Genomic DNA, 19,043 nt, shown 5'->3' with positions numbered 1-19,043 from the left:
AGTGGTACTGGTGGATTCCCGCGGGAGATTCGAGCATGTCTTTGTGTCATTACGTCACATCTGTACACACACATCGGTACACATAAAGAAGAGTCTCGGCTAGTAGACTATATTGAGTCATTACGTCACATCTGTACACATAAAGAAGAGTCTCGGCTAGTAGGCTATATTGAGTCATTACGTCACATCTGTACACATAAAGAAGAGTCTCGGCTAGTAGACTATATTGAGTCATTACGTCACATCTGCACACATAAAGAAGAGTCTCGGCTAGTAAGCTATATTGAGTCATTACGTCACATCTGTACACATAAAGAAGAGTCTCGGCTAGTAAGCTATATTGAGTCATTACGTCACATCTGTACACATAAAGAAGAGTCTCGGCTAGTAAGCTATATTGAGTCATTACGTCACATCTGTACACATAAAGAAGAGTCTCGGCTAGTAGACTATATTGAGTCATTACGTCACATCTGCACACATAAAGAAGAGTCTCGGCTAGTAAGCTATATTGAGTCATTACGTCACATCTGTACACATAAAGAAGAGTCTCGGCTAGTAAGCTATATTGAGTCATTACGTCACATCTGTACACAAAGAAGAGACTCGGCTAGAAGACTATATTGAGTCATTACGTCACATCTGTACACACACACATCTGTACACGCACATCTGTACACATAAAGAAGAGTCTCGGCTAGTAGACTATATTGAGTCATTACGTCACATCTGTACACATAAAGAAGAGTCTCGGCTAGTAGGCTATATTGAGTCATTACGTCACATCTGTACACACACACATCTGTACACGCACATCTGTACACATAAAGAAGAGTCTCGGCTAGTAGGCTATATTGAGTCATTACGTCACATCTGTACACATAAAGAAGAGACTCGGCTAGTAGGCTATATTGCGTGTGAGGATGTTGGAGGTGGAGATTTATAGCCTTTTCTCACAGCACTTGATATAATTAAACTTATCAATTTGATGGCGGATCCAGAAAGGTTCAAACGACAATCACCAAAGACAACAGATTCACCCGCTGTAAAATGCAAAAGACTTCGTTCGGACTTCGGAGTGGCTACAGAAAAAAAGAGACTGCAACCGGCCTATGCGAAAACAAGGATAATATCGGAAGGGCATTACATGTAGTCACGCAATGCTGACGTTGTTAACATTAACAATTTGAGAACAAAGTATAATTTGCACGGTTTTGCGTGATAAGCGATTTTTAGATTTAATCAGCGCGATTTACTGCAATGTCAGAACCAGAACAAAAGTGGATGTTTCTTACTAGTTCAGATGACATTTTCCGGTGTTGCTATTTAAACAACATGGCGCAGGAAGTAAAAATGATGACTGCGTCGGGCTGAAACTAGCAAAACACACTTGCGTCGCGTCTGGCGCTGCATTGCGTCGAGTGTGTGATAGGGCCCTAAAACAGCCCTAATGTGTGTGTGAGCAGACCTGCTGTTGATGTGGTGAATAAGTGTATAGATGATGTCCCGCAGCACAAACGCCCATGCTCCGCCCAGCCCGCCCTTCACCTCCCTGAGCAGCAGGCTCACAAACAGGTGGTACATCATCAGTATGCGGTGCCGCTCGTAGGCGTTGGTGGTATCGGCAGCCTTCTGACAGATCGCTATGAGAATCCTCTGAATGGACATCTGAAACAAACAGAACAAACACAGACAGGCACCAATGCACATTTATACGGTAGCTCAGGGGAAATATTAACATGGAAGTTTGAGTGTGAGGCTCACGGGAGTCTTTGACAGGATGGAGACTAGAGACTTGTGGTTGGCACTGTGGCATTTGCTCAGGTAATCCAGCGTGGCTTTGATCACATATGAGCTGAAGAATGGCGGGTTTGGCGCAGGATCCAACTCTCTAATTACAAAAATGCAACATGTTTAGGAAATTTCTTATGATTCATATAGGGTGGCAATAATATAATAAATTCCAAGTGGAGTTATCAGTGAATTTGTCAATGCTGGATGAGCAATTTTTTAAATTTATGTGCATCTTGCCGTTTCCCTCCAGAGTTTTTTTTTTTCTGCATAAAAAAAGGTGGATGGAAACAGCTATTTTAACTAAGAGAGAAAGTTCTCAAAGTTTCAGTATGTTTTCGTAGTGAATCAACTCTCTTTTATCTCAAATAAACAATGAATATTGATTCCTCATGCTATAATCCTTTTAATGATCTGTAAGGTGGCACGATAAGAAATAAATATACCCAGTAAATTTCTGTAGGTCTCCACTATCCGCAGACGCTCCTCCTGCAGTCTCATGCAGCGTCATTAACAGCTCCACCACAATGTCAGCCAGGTTGTTGCAAATCAAACTGTCAATTTGCTGAAGGAAAAAGAAAACTGTGTATATAACTAGTTCTTGAGCGGTGTACCAACTGCATCTACAGAAAGATACAGTTTAAGTGTAGATCAGTAATGTACTAAATATCGGTTGAATGAATTGAAACACAACTGTGTCCTCACCTGTTTACCCAGGAAGTTGCTGTCCTTCAGTATGTCGTACACCCTGTGAGCTTTCTCTCTCTGCAGGGCCACATGGGTGTCTTGCCCAGCGAGGGCGAAGTGAGGCAGGATGTTCACCATGATCTTGGGGAAGCAGTTAGCCAGCAGCTGCTTCCAGTCTTGAGCCAAGTGATCCCCAATGGATTTCACCTCCTCAAAGTCATTCAGGAAGACCAGGTGCGGGATCAGCACATGGTAGGATGACCTAAAATTATAAAACATAGTTACAGACAGTATAATCAGAGTACAATACAGCATATTTACAGAAGAACTCGGCCAAAAAACTTCTGAACGTGTTCTGATACTGAGTATTGTAATGTAGTATTTTTGCAATGCAAATTTTAAAATGATAATGAATAATTGACCATATGCACGGTTAACTTCCTGGTTTTTGATAACCAATTTATGGTGAACTGTTAGCTGTCATTCTGTACATCGACACAAAATCATCAATAGCTGACTTTTTAATGTTGATTTACATTTTAATGCGGTTATCAAACTTACCTAATTTGCCAATAAGCAGTTTTATTGATTGCAATAAAGACTTAAAGCTAATGGGAATACTGGAATAAGAAACAGTCACACAATAAATACAGAATAAAAACAAATTCAGAATAAGTCTGTATTTGGACATGCACACACACACACGCAACATTTTTCCAGCACTTCAAATGTTATTTTTTTATGTGATGACCAAAAACACTATTTGTTCATCCTTCTGAGATTGTCCCCATTTGTAAAACCGAACATTTTCAGATCCAACATTTGATAGAAAACACTTTTATTTTTAAATAAAAAATATATAAACTACCACTATAGCCAGTAGAAGGCGGCAGAGGAGCATTTATTGGCTCATATTAGCCATTACCTGTAATATGTTCTTTGCTTTTGAAAAAAAATATTAAATCCCTAGGTTTAAGAATATCTTTTTGTAGTGAAGTATGGAAGTTACAAAGTCTCATGAAGAACAAAAACTTTTCTTCAAACTGCGAATGAATTACACAGAAAGCACTCCCTTTATAATCACAGAAGCTGTCAGGAAATCTCCTATTTTGTTCAATAAATCGAACTAAAGTGCACAACAAATCTTTAATTTACAGTGTGGACTCTTTTTATGATTGCTGAGAAAGGAACACTGAGGGACGCGTCTTTCTATGGCGTTTTACGTTTGAATAACTAAATTAATGCTAGGCCTGACTATTTAAGTGACTATATTTTGATTATAAACTAAGTATTACACTATTGATGCGGTTAAAGTTTACCAGCTGGCTTATATTTTTAAGGAAGTTATTAAGAACGTTTCGTGCGTATGCTCAATTGCCATGAAAATAAATAATGTTAAAATAGCCTTAAAATAGGGCTGAAATACGAGCAGCGTGTTTTTGTGAGATTCAGCCTGGTAAAGAAGACGACGTCAGGAGCACACACCTGTAAAACTCGTCCAGACTGCAGAAGCCCAGCAGTGTGTAGGGGAAGGACTGCAGCGTGTACCTCGAGTCGGACTGTTTCTGGTTCAGCCACTCAGCCACTAGGTAATATAGGTGTGAATGGATTAAACTCTTGGAGTCCCTGTACCCGAGCGACCGGGACACACCTCTCAGCACCTGCAGAGTCACCACAGAAAAACCTTTTAACGGAGGATACAGAGGAACATTTGGACAGTGTTCAGTGTTGAATATCTTTACCTTATTGATGAGCTGTTCACCAATGCTGTTCTCCTTGTAGGACTGAAAGAGAGCGAACAAGGCTTGCTTCTCGCACACGGGGCTGCAGGACATCACCACAGACACACTTTTCAGCAGGGTGGCCCTTCGATTAAACGTCTCGTCGGGCAAGTCTTCTGACGGACAGCTCTTCTGCACAACAACAGCATTAAAGAATTAGAAGTATATTCTTAGGATGTCAAACCAAGTCAATACCATAACTAAAGATTTTTTAGTTAAATATTTCTGAGCAAAAACTACAAACTTGTTCACTTAAAAATCTTTGTATATCTGTTCTATTGGTTTTCTTTTCTTTCTTTTTTAAATTTTTTGTAATTTGTGCTCTTTATTTACTTGAATAATTACTTGTAAAAACTTGTTCATAATTGATTGCTACATAACATTGTTTTAATTCAACATTTATAAATCAACACAATTAATTTTGTTTATTTAATATGTAATTTTTTTAATAACGGTGTATGTTCAATAGGATATAGGATTTAAGAATCTTGAAAACTCACTTATCTTGAAAAAAAATTATTTCATTCATTATCATAAATAATAATAATTTGTTACATTTATATAGCGCTTTTCTGCCTATAAATGACCTATAATCAGGTAAATATCAAACATTAAAGAATTAGAAGTCTATTCTTAGGATGTCAAACTAAGTTAATACCACAACTAAACTAAGATGTTTTAGTTAAAAATTTCATCGGGTGTTTTTTTTTCTGAGCGTTTACAAGTTTGTTCACTTAAAATCTTTGTATATTTGTTTTCTATTGTTTTTTTTTGTTTGTTTGTTTTGTTCTACTGTTTGTAATTTGTGCTCTTTATTTTGTAACTGACTATTTACTTGAATAATTCCACACAATTAATTTTGTTTATTTAATATGTAATTTTTTTAATAAAGGAGTTTTAAAATATAAAAGGAACATATTTTTTTAATATGTTCAATAAGATATAGGATTTAAGAATCTTGAAAACTCACTGGTATTGATATCAGCTACTGAAATGTTAGTGTTGTAACAACCCAAGTCTTTTCCATAATTATTGCATTGGTTATGCCATAAATGACCTATAATAAGGTAAAGATCAAACACAGTATAGCGTGAGTTTTGCCCTAAGTTCTGAGAACGTATTTTAATATCTAAAGTCTTTTGATTCAACTTCATTATGCATCAAAATTCATTGATGCAATGGGCAACGAGTTATTAAAAAATAAAAATTCATAGCACATTAATTTGAACAACATTTAAATTTAATTAATTTTATTGTCTAGTCATAAATAAGTTTATCTTTAATTTCTGGTAAACTGTATTGGATTTCTTGGATTTTTCTCAGAAAATTCCCACAGAAGTCCGATCTGTGCACATAATAAGCTCACACAACGCTGACAGAGAATGGACAATGAAATGAGAAAGGCGCTATTTAAGCCATTTACTATATCCTTCACATGTAAGACTGCATATAAACACACTATTTCCTTAGACGTTCAAATGAAGGTAAAGGAGTTATACCTGCCCGCTCATTCCTTCCTGAGCCTTGAGGTAAATGTTCTCAAACGCCGTCTGCTGGTTCTTCATGGGAAGCATCATCTTGCCTTCCAGTCCGTTTTTAAGGAACAAGCTAGAATTGAAAAGCCCATGTGAATAATGGAAGAGCAGTTTCAGCAGAAGAGCGTGCACTTGAGCTCAGCCCACCTCTCCACAGACAGTGCCGCCAACATGCACACGTGGTGATGTGGGTCCGCTAAATGAGCCGAGAGGACCGCGGACACGGGCAGCTCCTCGTCCCTCAGCGTCAGCGTCGCCCACTTACAGCAAGGGTCCACCTGGGGGAAACGCACAGGTAAAGCTACATATGCAAACCTCTCTTGGAAACAGCTGTTTACACGGACTTGAAAGTCGAAAGATGATGTAACTGACTTATCCTATAAAATAGTACTGCTTAAAGCTGCAGTCCGTAACTTTTTTAAGTTAAAAATAATCCAAAATAATTATATTAAAAAAAACTTATTCTGCCAGTGGTCAAAACTATCTGCTTGCCATAGCTAGATTCAAAACGGTTAGCTTGTAATAATGATTTTAATTCCAGTGGTACTGGTGGGTTTCCGCGGGAAATTCGAGCATGTCTTTGCGTCATTACTTCACACCCGTACACATAAAGAAGGAGTTTCGGCTAGCCGGCTATACTGCGCGTGACGAGATGTTTAGATGTATAGGCTTTTCTCGCAGCACTTTACATGATTAAACTTATGGCATCCAGAAAGATCCAAACAACAATCATCAGTGTCAACTGGAGATTCAGCAGTTATAAAACCCAAAAGACTTCGTACTTCGGATTTAAGGTGGCTAGAGAAAGAGAAAGAAACCGTCTCATGCGAACACAAGGATTTAAACATCGGCGGGGCTTTTGAAAAGTGCGTGAACTCCGTGTTTTGAAGGGGTTCAAAACGGAAGAAGAGACGGCTTTTTTCTGCTGAACAAGTAAGACATTTCAATAGTTCAATCGTGTAACAGTACATTTTCTTAATTCACACAGTTATGGAGTTTCCTTTGTTGTGCCTTTCTCGTTTTGCTATTATGGAGAATATGAATTCTGAACTACACAGGTAACCATAAAACACATTAAATTTAACATTAGTCACGCAATGCTGATGTTGTTAACATGAACAATTTGAGAACAAAGTAGGCTATGATTTGCACGGTTGCTGTAAATCGCGTTGATTAAATCTAACGAAGCTTATCATGTCGAATGCTTTTTCCCCCTTAGTTGGTCAGAACAAAAATGGATGTTACTTACTTGTTCAGAAGACATTTTCTTATGAAAATTCTTATGTTGGTCAAACTTTCAAAAAGTGAATCTGTGATTCTGTATGACAGTATCCACACAGCGCGGTGACTGACAGCAGCACTCGCCTCAAAGCACTGTGTTCATCCGCGCTGTTTCATGCCGATCTACAACCCACGTAAAGATGATAATTCCGCGAATCACTGCAGTTACAGATTTCGAACAGAGAGATGGCGACAAAGAGGAAAAGCTACGGACTGCAGCTTTAAATGTACCTTTTACTATTCATTTTGTACTATTTTACTGGAATCCAAAAGCATACTGTACTTACCTCCAGCAAAGCCAGTAAACACTGCCTTAGTGCCACTCTCACAGCTGAGGTGCATTTGCCGGATTTGCCTAAGATGCTGTACAAAAAGACTGGATTTAACCTTAAGAAGCTCTTGAGGAATCCCAGGTTAAATCTGATCTGAACTTGCATCTCTTTTTTTTCTTTTTAACAAAACAAGTATTTCTTTACAGTTAAGTAATTACCGTTACAAAATTAAGTAAATGTATTAAAGTAAAACCATCTCTAAAACGTTTTGAAATCAGAAACACCATAGTACCATTTAATTTATATATTTAACATTAATATTGATCTGTCTGCATTGACACCATTATATGAGGACTGAACTGAGCTGGACGATGACATCACGGTTTTCTCCAGAGCGGCTATATATAAATGAATTAAATTAATAATTCATAAAAAATATATATTTTATGTAAATATCCCGTCTGTCCACTAAAACGTTTTATTTTTTCCTAAGGCCAGTGTATTTTTCTCAATTGTTTTCAATGGGAGTGCCATGTATTTAAATCTGGCAGCCACGGGACGATGCGCTGATCGCTTGCTGTTTTTTCCCATCACTGTTGCCGTCCAATCACAGTAGAGGAGGGGCGGGACAAATATCACATATTCTGTATCGACTGAAAAATAAAAATAAACGCTTTAGTGGACACAGCCTAAATGATTACCATATTCAGGTACCATGATATTCGAATCTTACTCAAAAGACTGAGAACTTCAGTACCATATATCATAGTACTACCATGGTACATTTTTGTTTGTACATTTTATTAATGATTTAACTTCACTGATAGTATCGGATAAGAACAAAACTTGAACAGAATTGAGCTGAATAACGATATTATTGTCTTCAGTAGCTGAATTGAACTAGTTTCATTATGAATGAACGTTACAGTTATTGAACTGAATCATCACTGAACTGAATTGAGCTGAATAACGACACTATTATCTTTTGCTACAGCTGAATTTGAACTTGTCATATTTTAAGTTTGCGTCACTACCTATGTTTCCATCCACCTGATTTTAATGTGCATTTTGGGATATCGTATAAAACGCTGGATGGAAGAGCCCTAAATTAAAAAAAAATGCGCATAAAATTATTTATTTATTTTTTTGATAAGAAGACATGCGCATCAACTACAATGGAAACACATTTCCTGATAAATCCCTTGATACGCTAACCTGGTTAAAACCAGACCATTCTCAGTTGTAACCGAGTTGTGGTCTGGCAAATAGACAAATCATTTCCAGAGGGGCGTCACCAACGGACGTCGCGGATAGACCTAAACCCAATCAGAGCGATGAAGGAGATGAAGAGAAACATCTCCGAGTGTTGTTCTTTGCTCGGTTTTTAACTAAAAGGAAACGTTCAAATCGCTTAAAACAGATGTGATAGCTGATTCGAACGAGTGATGTCCGACGGCGGCATCCATCTTTGTAATGTAGGCTACAAAATCTGCTTCAAAATCCCAGCGCTGTCGTCATCGTGTAAAGCCCGCCCCAACGTTTCTGATTGGTGCCTCAAATTCGACGGATTGGAAATGAGCTTGAATGAGCTCTTTGCCAGACTAACATTCAGAGCAAATCTAAATTTGTCGGAAGTTGTCTGCGTTTTCCCAGGCTATTGATACGCAACAAAAACATGACTTTGCCTCAACAGAGGATGTGATTGGTCCGCTGGTTGATCCAGTTATCCAATCACATCGCACAGCATCTCAAATGTTGGTTTGGTCGTTCTGAAATGCCTGAGCATCAGAATGATTTGGTTTAATTCCCTCCAGAAGCGTCTCACACGACTGCGTTCCCAAAACACCAGCATCCCAACACAAGATATCATGCCAGCGTTTATTGCGTTTCGCCTGCGCGCTCCGAGATGTCCTTTATGATGTACAAAAAAGAGCCAGAGTGGCTCCCCTGGTTACAGCAACTTCCATTTCTATAATAGTTCAATTTTGCCCACTTTGAATGGAAACACAGCGACTCTTTCTGCTACTTCCCTGTGTGTTATTGTGAAGCTGCTTTGACACAATTTCTATTGTAAAACACGCTATAAATGAAAGGGGTTCCAAAAGGAATAGTTTGGTTCATCGAGGTCTTGGTGGCCTCAGTTTCCCACTCACCAGAACCCGGACACGACTTTGAGCAGCGCTCCTTTGATGTGTGCCAGGTCGTCGTCCTGCTCGCTCGCGGCGGGCGCTCGGCCCAGGCAGCGGATGGAGGGCAGGAGAGAGCACAGGACGACAGCACACACCTCCTGGTCTTGCCGATACAGAGAACAAACATCCCTGCATGAAAACACACAAAAGGAATTAGAAAAAGATTGGTAGTGGAATGCACTACTGGCTAAAGTTTGGAATAATTCAAGATTTCTCTTCTGCTAAAAAAGGATGCATTTAATTGATCAAAATCAAAACGGGTAGGACAGTAATATTGTGAAATATTATTACAATTTAAAAAAACTGTTTTCTTTTTTAACACATTTTAAAATGTAATTTACTCCTGTAATTGCAAATCTGAATTTTCAGCATCATTACTCCAGTCCTCAGTGTCACATGATCATGATTCATCTGTAAATAATACACTAATAAATACACTAATATGCTGATTTGGTGATCAAAAAACATTTCTTATTATATATTATCATTGTTGAAAGCAATTTTTGCTGCTTATATATTTGTGAAATCATGATACACTACACTTTTCAAAAAGAGAGTGATGAATACTTTTATCCAACAAAGACGCAATAAATTGATCAAAAGTGACAGTAAAGACATTTATACTGTTACTGATTTTGGTAAAGCTTTATAATAAGGTCTTATTTGTTAATGTATTAACTAATATGAACTAACAATGAGCAATACATGTATTACTGTATTTATTAATCTTTGTTAAAGTGAGTTAATAAAAATACAGTCGTTCATTGTTTATGTTAGTTCAGTGCATTAACAAATACAACTTTTAAATTTTAATAATGTATTAGTAAATGTTGAAATTAACTAAGATCAATAAATGCTGTAGAAGTTGATTAGTTAAATACTTTAGTTAACGTGAACTAATAATGTTAACAAAAGAAACCTTATTGTACCGAGATTTCTCCTTCAAATATAATGCTGTTGATTGAATATTTTACTCATCAGAGAATCATGGAAAAATAATACATTAGTTTCCACAAAATTTTTAAAAACGGTTTTCAACATTGATAATAATAAGAACCGTTGGTAATAATTGAGCACCAATAAAACTTAATTTTACATTTTTTATAATATTTCACAATATCACTGTATTTATTTATTTATTTATTTTATTTTTGATCAAATAAATGCAGACTTGCATTTGAGTGAGAATTAGAATCTACTTTAAAAAACTTAATTATTCCAAAGTATTGACTGGTACTTCAATTTTACATTTTCAAATACACTTTAGAAGAATTTAGATATTACTTGTTCGATCCATTTATTAAAATGAACTTTAATGCACCAAATATAAGATGTTGAACAGAACATAAGGGAAATGGAGGAATCCTTACGCCAGAGGCCTGAGAAGAGTATCAAATTCTTCAGGATCCAGAGATGAGACTTCAGCTGGGAGTTTCTTCAGCAGGGAAAGATACTGTACAAGTAATGGATGATAAAGACTCGCATTAGATACAAGATGTGCTAGTATAAGATGTGGACCATATTTCATGACAAGTCAAGTGTTTGTCTATATGTAGTCTCTCTCAACCTTGAAATAAGTAATAAGTTTTAAAGTCTGAATGGTTGAATACTACAGATCATGATGCCAAACCCCCTCATGGAAGAAGAAATCTGTTGTGTTTACAACTGTGACAATGAGCGCTTATCGGGATCAACATCTTTTTAATAAGGTAAACTGTATTTTTTATTAAAAAGCCCTACTAGGGACAAGTGTCGTGAATTAGCTTTAGCTAAAAACACTATGTTCCTTCCTTAGATGACTGTTAAAGTTGATCTATGTTATTTGTGTCTGTCCCTATCTAAATAAACTATTAAATAAATTAAAAAAACTAAACGCTGGATTTGGAAGTATGTGAAGTTTGCGGCTCTATTGTTGCAGTAAACTTGCACAACTTTGTGGTGAAAATCAAGTTTTTAATATTTTTTATATGTCTATGTGGTGTTTTTAATTTGCTTTTAAGACAAACCATGTGCAAATTCATAAGTCGACAGCATTGCTGAGTATTTTCTGCTTAAAACTGCAGTGAACCAAAGACAGTCTCAAAAACACGGTTTGAAATCGCTGGTGTTTCTGACGTCACAAACTACCTTGTAACCAATCAGATCAACGTGTGATCGTCAACCAGTGGATCTCTGAACTGAGTGAGTGAGTGGAGGCGGGGCTCATTTGCATATTCATAGAACCACATATAGTAAATGAGGCAAGGGTGTCGAGTTACATTCAAGATATTTTAAGGCATGAAGACAAAAAGGAAAAAACATTTCAAATGTTTTTGGTGATCAAAGATGGGTTTTAAGGGATACAATTATTGACTACAGGGGGAATTTATAATAATAATCTATTAGATGCACGCTGGGTTGTTATTGTAGGGACAACATTTTCACGCCCCTGAACATAACGCGGAACAAAACAAACTGTGATTGGTTGCGTCACACATCAGTCAGATGGCCCTTGGCCAATGAAAGCTGCGATGGAGTCCAAGACCTTCTGCCGTCAGTCTGAAGGTTTGTCTACAAGAGGCTACTTTCCTAGATGACCCCACGGACAGTCTTTAACATAATTCAATGTTTCAATTATATAAGAGTCAGTCAAGCGGCAACCTTCCCGCCTCTTTCTTGAATCCAAAACGGAAGAGACTTAAACTGCAATTCATCGACTGGCCTTTAGAGACAGGCTGCAAAATCCCATAGACCGCCCATGTTAACATGCCCACCATTACAGCAGAACAAAAATATGTTTACAGCCTGGTACAAAAAGTGGTTTTGGTCTATATAGCGAATTTTGCCCTTCATGACAACTGTGAGGGGGGTGAATTTTTTTTATAACTCATCAGTTTAAATTATATTAAGCCTTAAAGGTCTGCATAATAAAGGGCGTGGCCACTTGAGTGACAGGTGAATTTGCCGCTGATGTCACTACTAGCCGTATGTCTGCTGTCTGTTAGCCATCACGTCACCTCAGCTAATCCCGCCTCTTTGCCCATTTTCGGTTACCCGGGAGTGGCGCGCCGGCGACGGCCAGCTCCGCCCACTTTGGGCTTCAGAAATGCTCTCCAGAAACCTACGGGTGACGTCACGGACACTACGTCCATTGTTTTATACAGTCTATGAAGTAAATACATTAAGAAATCATAATCACCATGTGGAGGTGAAGCATCTGAGAAAAGTCTGTGAGGTCCAGTAGTTTGAGCAATTTGCGTTGAGTGTCCAGAGGTTTGAAGGAGAATCCGCCGTTGAGCTCTGAGGATCCACAGAGCGACAGGAATCCAAGCACAGACAGGAAGGCCAAGTCTTGCCTAGATAAATGCTCCTCAGATAATGCACTCTTGGTCCCTACGATCGAAAATGAAGAAAAAAAAATCAATAACGTGATCTTAACAGCTGCGAAATATGAAATCCCATCCCTGATTATCTTGAGCTCTCCAGTCTCGCTTGAGCACCTGTGCTGAATTTTGAATCACAAGCTTCGTCATTGGACTGGCACGGTCTGGAAGTGCTGTGGTGCGTCCCGTCTCCATCTTCAAACAGATCAATCTCCTCCTGATTGTCCGTTTGGTTTCTGCTCACATCCACATCTTCATCCATTGGGTCGTTCTCCATGACTGCGTGGTCCTTTTTACTCGAGTTGCTCAACTGCAAAAGTAAAAGGTGCACTTTAGATGAGTGTCATTCTGGAATAGATAAATAACAGGAGTTTGTAGGGGTGTGTGATATGATTTTAGACTGTGAAACATTAAAATGTCTCCACGATCTGCCATTGAAGAGAAATCGTAGTATTGTGCAACAGTGCAATCAGTTCTGGCGCCTCCGTCCCAACATACTGTATAGTAAGGGTTAATTAATGGACGACGGCGAGGCGTGTGCGTCGGACGGTTGCCTCCGCCGAAGTCCATTAATACCTAGACAATGGACACCTCGAAGGGCATTAACCCGCTTATACCATGGTCACTTGCCAAATAACACATTTTTAAAACATTAGTTTATATTTTAATTCGTTTTACAACCGAAATCTAAAGTTTTTACAGACAATAACTTGGTTTCCCTGGTTACGCCTGACGGTTTATTTAGCAAACGGAGATATTTATAGTCCGCTCATTTCTCCGTTTTATTTACAATTTTTCTTTCTTCAGCAGGATCCCAGTCATCAAAGTTGTCAAATTCTCCAAAAAGGTTCAAAGAAATAACGAAGTCGCTCATTGTTGTATTAGTAGGCTATGTATAACGGCTAACTAGATGTTTGTTTTGATACAATACAATTTAAACGGATACTTTGACTGCCTGTTGCTATGGTTACTCACAGCTGATGTAGCCAGCGCATTTATTTATTAATTTCGAACGTTTAACAGTCAGTTTCACCAGAACTCCTTTACTAGGTGTCCTCTATCACTTTTTAATGGACACCCAGCAGCCAATCAGAATCGAGTATTCAGCCAGACCATGGTATAAATATATTTACATCACGTTTAGCAGTATACACACCGGCCTCATTAGCACGCTGTTCTGAATTTTTTACATAAACTTATCATATCACACACACCTAGAAGGTTGGTTGTGAAATCTCAGTATCATCTCTAACTGAAAAAACATAAATAATGAAGTAAAACGTATAAAGTCTGTGTTTTCAAAAATGTTAAAACATTTTTTTGGTGATCAAATTTACATTTTTGCTGCTTATTCATAAACAAACATGTCTCCCGTAACTTCCTGTACTCATTCAGGAGACATGGACATCTGAAATGAAGTGTCAGTAAGTCTCACCAGTTGCTTAGATATGTCACACAGGTCATTCAGCAACCTCACAGGCAAAGTCTTCATGAATAAAATGCGAGATATGGTAGAAACTTTGTCATCCTAGAAAAAAAATATAAAATCAGTGGAGTTATTCTTGATAAGGATTTTTAAAAATGCATCATTCAGACCTATGAACCTGTTTGACCAAAACTGTGAAAAGAACTGACTTGAAAGAACAATTTGGCTCACAAGGAAGTTTTACACAAGAGCCAATGACAAATTTTGGAGCAAAAAAATATGTATATTCACTGTGCAATCCAATAACTCAAACAACAGAGCATGGCACTGGCAACGGCGAGGTCATGGGTTTTTGATTTGCAGAGAACGCATTGAGTTGCAACATAAGGCACTTTAGATCAAATCTTATGCCAAATCCATAAGTGAAATGACCTTTGAAGAGATAGCCCAACGAAAAATAAAAAGTTTTTTAAATGTCAGGGTTTTTTTTGTTGTTGTTTTTTAAGTTAATGGGCTCCAATGTTCAGTTTCCAACCTTCTTCAAAACATTTTCTTTTATTATTGTCTGCAGAAGAAGAAATGTCAACCAGGTTTGGATGGAAAAACTTAAAAGGTGACAGAATTAAAATTTTTGGGTGGACTATCCCTTTAAGAAACATTGGAATTTTTGATTGACCTGAAAATACACTCACCTAAAGGATTATTAGGAACACCATACTAATACTGTGTTTGACCCCCTTTGGCCTTCAGAACTGCCTTAATTCTACGTGGCATTGATTCAACAAGGTGCTGAAAGCATTCTTTAGAAATGTTGGCCCATATTGATAGGATAGCATCTTGCAGTTAATGGAGATTTGTGGGACGCACATCCAGTGGAGATTTGTGGGACGCACATCCAGGGCACGAAGCTCCCGTTCCACCACATCCCAAAGATGCTCTATTGGGTTGAGATCTGGTGACTGTGGGGGCCATTTTAGTACAGTGAACTCATTGTCATGTTCAAGAAACCAATTTGAAATGATTCGAGCTTTGTGACATGGTGCATTATCCTGCTGGAAGTAGCCATCAGAGGATGGGTACATGGTGGCCATAAAGGGATGGACATGGTCAGAAACAATGCTCAGGTAGGCCGTGGCATTTAAACGATGCCCAATTGGCACTAAGGGGCCTAAAGTGTGCCAAGAAAACATCCACCACACCATTAGACCACCACCACCAGCCTGCACAGTGGTAACAAGGCATGATGGATCCATGTTCTCATTCTGTTTACGCCAAATTCTGACTCTACCATCTGAATGTCTCAACAGAAATCGAGACTCATCAGACCAGGCAACATTTTTCCAGTCTTCAACTGTCCAATTTTGGTGAGCTCTTGCAAATTGTAGCCTCTTTTTCCTATTTGTAGTGGAGATGAGTGGTACCCGGTGGGGTCTTCTGCTGTTGTAGCCCATCCGCCTCAAGGTTGTGCGTGTTGTGGCTTCACAAATGCTTTGCTGCATACCTCGGTTGTAACGAGTGGTTATTTCATTCAAAGTTGCTCTTCTGTCAGCTTGAATCAGTCGGCCCATTCTCCTCTGACCTCTAGCATCAACAAGGCATTTTCGCCCACAGGACTGCCGCATACTAGGGATGGGCATTTTTCACAAACATTGCATTCGAATATTCGGGCTCATAAAAATCGAATATTCGAATATTCGTTTATTTAAATTAAGTTTAATGAAAAAGACGTTATTTTATAAGTTTTTTTTTTTTTTTACGTTTTTGTCACCATTTCTGAACAAGCTTAGGCTACAATTAGGCAATATACACAACAAGCTTACGATATATGTTAAAGTTTTCTTTTAGTTGAAAACATTAAACAGTAGGCCTATGTGTAAACAAAAAAATATTAAAAACAAAAGCATTAATAAAAGCATGCTCAAGCAGCGCGAACGGGAAAAAACGCCTAATAAAGCAGATTGCGCCAGATATCATACAGAACGTACACACACTCGAGTCAGCATATCGTGTTTATATTGTTTCACGTTTATATTGAGAAAAACAATATCCACATGCAGGGGCGCCGCCAGCAATTTATGCTCGAGTGAGAAAAGGCGCTGCGCTGACAGACGCTTCAGAGACACAAAGATAACGGTGTTCTAAGTTTCTAACAGCACTTTGCGTTTTCTGTTCTTAAACCGGTCTCCCTCAACGAAACTTAAAGGAAGTATATGTCTCAAAATCATTTTGCTATAAGATAAGTTATCATCTCGGATCACGCGGGGTCCAGCTGCGCTTACCTGCAGTCGTGAATGTCTGCAGTGATGGTCAGCTGTCTTTCCTCATTCGACTGTTTGGATTTCATGGGATTTCTCATTGTGGTGATGATATTATAACTCAGATTAATTAATTAATTTGATCAAAAGTAATTCCATTTAGTAAGATCATTTTCAAGTAATTCCAAACTTCGCGAGGCAGACAACAACATTATGTGATCAAATATACACAACTTGTTAACACACTCCACATCGCCACCCAGTGCATTTAATTATAACTGCGAGCTAGTGGTTGGGATTTATCATGGATTCACTGCATCTACGGCCAGCAAAGCAATGTAGTAAAATTCGAATAGTATTTTATTTTTCGAATAATAATTACAGATCGAATATTCGAAAATTCGAATATTCGTGCACATCCCTACGGCATACTGGATGTTTTTCCCTTTTCACACCATTCTTTGTAAACCCTAGAAATGGTTGTACGTGAAAATCCCAGTAACTGAGCAGATTGTGAAATACTCAGACCGGCCCGTCTGGCACCAACAACCATGCCACGCTCAAAATTGCTTAAATCACCTTTCTTTCCCATTCTGACATTCAGTTTGGAGTTCAGGAGATTGTCTTGACCAGGACCACACCCCTAAATGCATTGAAGCAACTGCCATGTGATTGGTTGATTAGATAATTGCATTAATGAGAAATTGGACAGGTGTTCCTAATAATCCTTTAGGTGAGTGTATAATTAAATAAAAACTTATTATTACAGTATTTGTAAAATACAAAACTATAAATATTGAATAACAACATATTTAACAGTCATACCTTGTATTTGGTGATATACTGTGGCTTACCTTTTCTCTTCTACTAATACTATCAGAGCACAACAGCATCACTGACTGAATTGATGTGATGGTGTCGTTCTCAGCCAATCTGCTCTTTGCCGTTGATAAGTAATGACTAAATTCCTGAACCAATGCCTACAAAGGAAGGAAAAAGTAATTAATTACCAGGGTCTTGAGTAATGAGTTATTTATATGCATTTTAAATAAAATAATCAAGGCTGTCGATGGTAGAAAAAAAATACACAGATATCTGAAATTTTTTGTACCAATAATTTGTAATCATAAATACATTTTCAATTGAATCTCCAAATCATTGTGGAAATAACAGAAATACAGTATTTTAGATATTTGATATTTAAAATGTTTGTTTAATGGCATCTTTCTTCTGCTGAACACAAAAGAAGATATTTTGAAGAATGTCAGAAACCAAACAGTTAAAGGGTTCGACTTCCATAGTATATATATTTTTCCATACTATGGAAGTCATTAACTGTCCGGTAACATTTTTCAAAATATCTTCTTTTGTGTTCAGCAGAAGAGAGATATTCATACAGGTTCAGAACAACTTGAGGTTGAATAAATGATGACAGAATTTTCAATTTGGGGGGAACTATCCATTTAAATGGATATTATTTATTTATTATAATTTCTGGGAATAAAATAAATAATAATATCTTTTAAATTAAGAAAATTTAAAGGGGTCATACATGGATTTTTTTAATATTTTTTTTTTAATATATATATATATGTTCCTTAAGGTACCTCTTAAAATGTTAAAGTCCCCCTGTGCTGAAAATCCAGCTTTAATGTTGTTTATATGTCTATGTGGTGTTTTTAATTTGCTTTAAGACAAACCATGTGTAAATTCATAAGTCGACAGCATTGCTGAGTATTTTCTCCTTAAAACTGCAGTGAACCAAAGACAGTCTCAAAAACACGGTTTGAAATCGCTGGTGTTTCTGACGTCACAAACTACCTTGTAACCAATCAGATCAACGTGTGATCGTCAACCAGTGGATCTCTGAGCTGAGTGAGTGAGTGGAGGCGGGGCTCATTTGCATATTCATAGAACCGCGTATACTAAATGAGGCAAGGGTGTCGAGTTACATTTAAGATATTTAAAGGCATGAAGAATTTTTTTTCCAAGGAAAAAACTTTTTAAAATGTAATTTGGGTGATTAAAGATGAGTTTTAAAGGGCCCCTATTATGGATTTTTGAAAATGACCTTTCAAAACATAGACCGTAGTGTGTAACATAGCTCTAAGTGAATGAAAAAATCCTGCAAAGTTTTAAATCTGAAAATGCACCGTATATTAAGTTATTGTCTTTCAAAAGCAAGAGATGACTCTGAGTCAATTAAATGAATTGTTTTTGAAACGAGTCATAAGCCGTTTTGTCGTGACGTCAAGACGAAACATTAGTATATTGCCTGCCCACGCACGCGCAGACACCAGGGAAAAGTTGAACCTCGAACCTCAACCCGGCAGCTGATTCCAGTGGACACTGGACAGCATCATGTCGAGGCGGCGCTGTGCTCTATAATGTGAAGGTAAAGCCAGTTTACTGCAGGATTCGCAAACCGCTTTCTCTTGAAAGATGGTGTTCAAGAAACTTAGTT

The 19,043-nt window shown here is 37.8% G+C and overlaps 1 protein-coding gene and 1 long non-coding RNA gene across 4 annotated transcripts in view; one reads left to right on the top strand and one right to left on the bottom strand.

The window, feature by feature from the left end:
* Positions 1–19,043, top strand: part of LOC130076525 (uncharacterized) — a 130,046-nt gene that overhangs the window by 1,019 nt on the left and 109,984 nt on the right. The gene's annotated exons all lie outside the window — the stretch shown is intronic.
* atm (ATM serine/threonine kinase) overlaps positions 1–19,043 on the bottom strand; it is an 87,508-nt gene that overhangs the window by 48,751 nt on the left and 19,714 nt on the right. For all 3 annotated transcript variants that reach the window (XM_056241629.1, XM_056241628.1, XM_056241630.1), the window contains 15 exons: positions 17,434–17,559; positions 14,334–14,426; positions 13,016–13,208; positions 12,715–12,908; positions 10,907–10,989; positions 9,501–9,665; positions 7,363–7,438; positions 5,942–6,072; positions 5,759–5,867; positions 4,221–4,391; positions 3,964–4,139; positions 2,497–2,740; positions 2,238–2,356; positions 1,765–1,891; positions 1,469–1,668 (listed from right to left, as the gene is read on the bottom strand). In XM_056241629.1, the coding sequence (XP_056097604.1) occupies positions 1,469–1,668; positions 1,765–1,891; positions 2,238–2,356; positions 2,497–2,740; positions 3,964–4,139; positions 4,221–4,391; positions 5,759–5,867; positions 5,942–6,072; positions 7,363–7,438; positions 9,501–9,665; positions 10,907–10,989; positions 12,715–12,908; positions 13,016–13,208; positions 14,334–14,426; positions 17,434–17,559 (2,207 nt within the window). The remainder of the gene's footprint in view (positions 1–1,468; positions 1,669–1,764; positions 1,892–2,237; positions 2,357–2,496; positions 2,741–3,963; positions 4,140–4,220; positions 4,392–5,758; positions 5,868–5,941; positions 6,073–7,362; positions 7,439–9,500; positions 9,666–10,906; positions 10,990–12,714; positions 12,909–13,015; positions 13,209–14,333; positions 14,427–17,433; positions 17,560–19,043) is intronic.

The sequence above is a fragment of the Rhinichthys klamathensis genome, unplaced genomic scaffold (assembly GCF_029890125.1).
Source record: "Rhinichthys klamathensis goyatoka isolate OS25496 unplaced genomic scaffold, OSU_Roscu_1.1 h1tg000657l_1, whole genome shotgun sequence".
NCBI classification, from domain to species: Eukaryota; Metazoa; Chordata; class Actinopteri; order Cypriniformes; family Leuciscidae; genus Rhinichthys; species Rhinichthys klamathensis.
Note: the sequence above shows the minus strand (reverse complement) of the source record. Positions and strands in the feature narration are given on the sequence as shown.